Below are 2,580 nucleotides of genomic sequence, written 5' to 3'. Positions count from 1 at the left end.
AACCCTAACCCTAACCCTAACCCTAACCCAACCCTAACCCTAACCCTAACCCCTAACCCTAACCCTAACCCTCATCGTCTTCAGTGGCCTGGAGCTCGCCCACAGCTTCGAGCACTTCTACCGGTGAGGGGTGTCGTGTCTCCGCGGGACCAGAGGGCCTGGTGTGGCGTGGTGGGGAGATGCAGGTGGTGCTGAGGCCGTGCCTGAGCCTGGCCTGGTGTGGCACTGGTGCTCCTGCCCTGCTTTTCCTGGCTCTTGTGCGTGGAGGGAAAGGCTGTGAGGGCTCTGCCGTCTGCGGAGGCACATTCCTGCTGGTGACAGGGAGGGGAGGGAGGCAGGTGCTGCCAGGCCCTTGTGCCTTGGGGTGAGGGCAGGGCCGGGGCCCTCTCTGTCTCCTGGCAGGGGCTCGGGACGGTCCCTGACCTGATGCTGGTGGCTGTGGCAGGCACTACCTGGGGGACCGGCTGCTGGCACAAGGGCCATCTTGGCTGGAAGGAGCCATCGTGGAGCAGATCGGGCTGTGCTTCCCCAGCCGCTTCCCCCAAGAGATGCTGAGCAACTTGGCTGAGTCAGAGGAGCTGCAGCAGCAGTTTCACCTCTTCCAGCTGCAGGAGCAGGACAAGCGGCTGCTCGAGCTGGACACGGGCCTGGATGAGGTGAGTGTGTTGCTGGGGTGGAGGGCCTGGGGGCCGTTCCTCATTCCTCACAGGGATCCTGGGGCCTGTCCTGAGGTGCCCTCGTGTCCGTGCGTGCAGGCACCGGGGCCGGCCCCGGTAGCGGATGTGCCGGAGGTGAAGGTGCTGGCCCTGTCCCCGCGCTGCTGGCCCATCTCCCCGTTCTGCTACATGGATGAACCTGGCAGGTTTTTCTCAGCCGCCCTGAGCTCCCCCCTGGACGAGTTTGCCACCTTCTGCAGGCAGAGTGAGTGTGGGGTCTGGCTGGGGCCAGGCTCTGCAGCAGCAGTTCACCATCGTGGAGCAGCTCTGGCTGTGCTTCCCCAGCCGCTTCCCCCAAGAGATGCTGAGCAACTTGGCTGAGTCAGAGGAGCTGCAGCAGCAGTTTCACCTCTTCCAGCTGCAGGAGCAGGACAAGCGGCTGCTCGAGCTGGACACGGGCCTGGATGAGGTGAGTGTGTTGCTGGGGTGGAGGGCCTGGGGGCCGTTCCTCATTCCTCACAGGGATCCTGGGGCCTGTCCTGAGGTGCCCTCGTGTCCGTGCGTGCAGGCACCGGGGCCGGCCCCGGTAGCGGATGTGCCGGAGGTGAAGGTGCTGGCCCTGTCCCCGCGCTGCTGGCCCATCTCCCCGTTCTGCTACATGGATGAACCTGGCAGGTTTTTCTCAGCCGCCCTGAGCTCCCCCCTGGACGAGTTTGCTGCCTTCTGCAGGCAGAGTGAGTGTGGGGTCTGGCTGGGGCCAGGCTCTGCAGCAGCAGCTCAGCAGAGGGCTGTGCTGGGTGTGCTGGCAGTGCCCGGCAGGGCTGGCCCCAGCCCTGGTGCTGATGCTGTCTCTGCAGGCCAGAGCCAGCTGGGCTGGGCGTGCAGGAAGCCCCCGCGGCTGCAGTGGACGTGGCTGGGCCGTGCTGAGCTGCAGTTTGGAGACTGCGTCCTCCACGTGTCCACGCTGCAGATGTACATCCTGCTGTGCTTCAACAGCGCCGAGGTGGGTGCCAGGGCTGTGGTGGGGTGAGGGGGGCAGCGTTCTGTGCTGGAAACTCTCAGGGTGTGGTGGGGTGAGGGGGGCAGCATTCTGTGCTAGAACCTTACAGGGCCTCCTGGTGGGAACTCTAGCGGTGTTGGGGCACAGGATCCGCCTTGTTTGGCCGGGCCTGTGGGTCTTGGCTGGCTGTTCCCTTCCCATGGCCCCTTGCAGGAGGTGGCTGTGGAGTCCTTGCTGCAGGCTACGGGGCTCCCTGCTGACCTGGTGCACCATGCACTGACACCACTGACCCAGGGTGAGGGTGTCCTGGTGCAGAGCTGCGTGCTGGGAGGTGAGTGTGGGGCTGAGGCTTGCCTGGGGAGATGCTGGTCCAAGCCCCAGGTGGGTGCTGGGGCAGAGGTGCCTGAGCTTGTAGGGGAAGCGAGGGGGTGGGGTGAGTGAGTTTGTTGGTGCTTGGGGAGCAGGTCAGTGTGTCAAGTTGGGACCTGAGGCTGCGTGTCAGACTGGGGGTGGTGTGTGGGGCTGGCGCCTGGGGAGGTGTATGGGGCTTGGCTGACCCTGGGCTGGCTGCTAGCTCCAGGTGTGCTACGGCTGAACCAGGCAGCCCTGGCCTGTGCCTCTGGCCACCTGAGGCTGCTGCCCCAGCAGAGGTAACTGCAGGCCGGGGAGGCTGAGGTCAGCACCCTGGAAAGGAAGAGGAGCATTCTCTACTGCCTCATCACCCGCATCCTCAAGGTGGAGAAGCAGCTCCACATCGACAACCTGGTGTTTAGGGTATGGAGGGTTTGAAGGGCTGAGGGGGGGCTGCCTGAGTGCTACACCACAGTGCAACGTGGGGCTCCTTTGCTGCTGTAGGTGATTGATGCCTGTCAGAAGGGTGAGTCGGGGCCAGGACTGCAGTTTCTGAGCTTCTGCTGCCACCGT

General features: G+C 64.6%; 1 protein-coding gene across 1 annotated transcript in view; it reads left to right on the top strand.

Annotated features, from left to right (window-relative positions):
• CUL9 (cullin 9) overlaps positions 1 to 2,580 on the top strand; it is a gene marked incomplete at its 5' end in the record, with an annotated part of 25,709 nt that overhangs the window by 13,030 nt on the left and 10,099 nt on the right. Inside the window, 6 exon segments of the mRNA XM_010008692.1 lie at positions 446 to 662; positions 756 to 921; positions 1,514 to 1,659; positions 1,870 to 1,987; positions 2,237 to 2,430; positions 2,512 to 2,578. Coding sequence (XP_010006994.1) covers positions 446 to 662; positions 756 to 921; positions 1,514 to 1,659; positions 1,870 to 1,987; positions 2,237 to 2,430; positions 2,512 to 2,578 — 908 coding nt within the window.

Source organism: Chaetura pelagica, unplaced genomic scaffold (genome assembly GCF_000747805.2).
Source record: "Chaetura pelagica isolate M959 unplaced genomic scaffold, ChaPel_1.0 scaffold350, whole genome shotgun sequence".
NCBI lineage: Eukaryota > Metazoa > Chordata > Aves > Apodiformes > Apodidae > Chaetura > Chaetura pelagica.
Note: the sequence above shows the minus strand (reverse complement) of the source record. Positions and strands in the feature narration are given on the sequence as shown.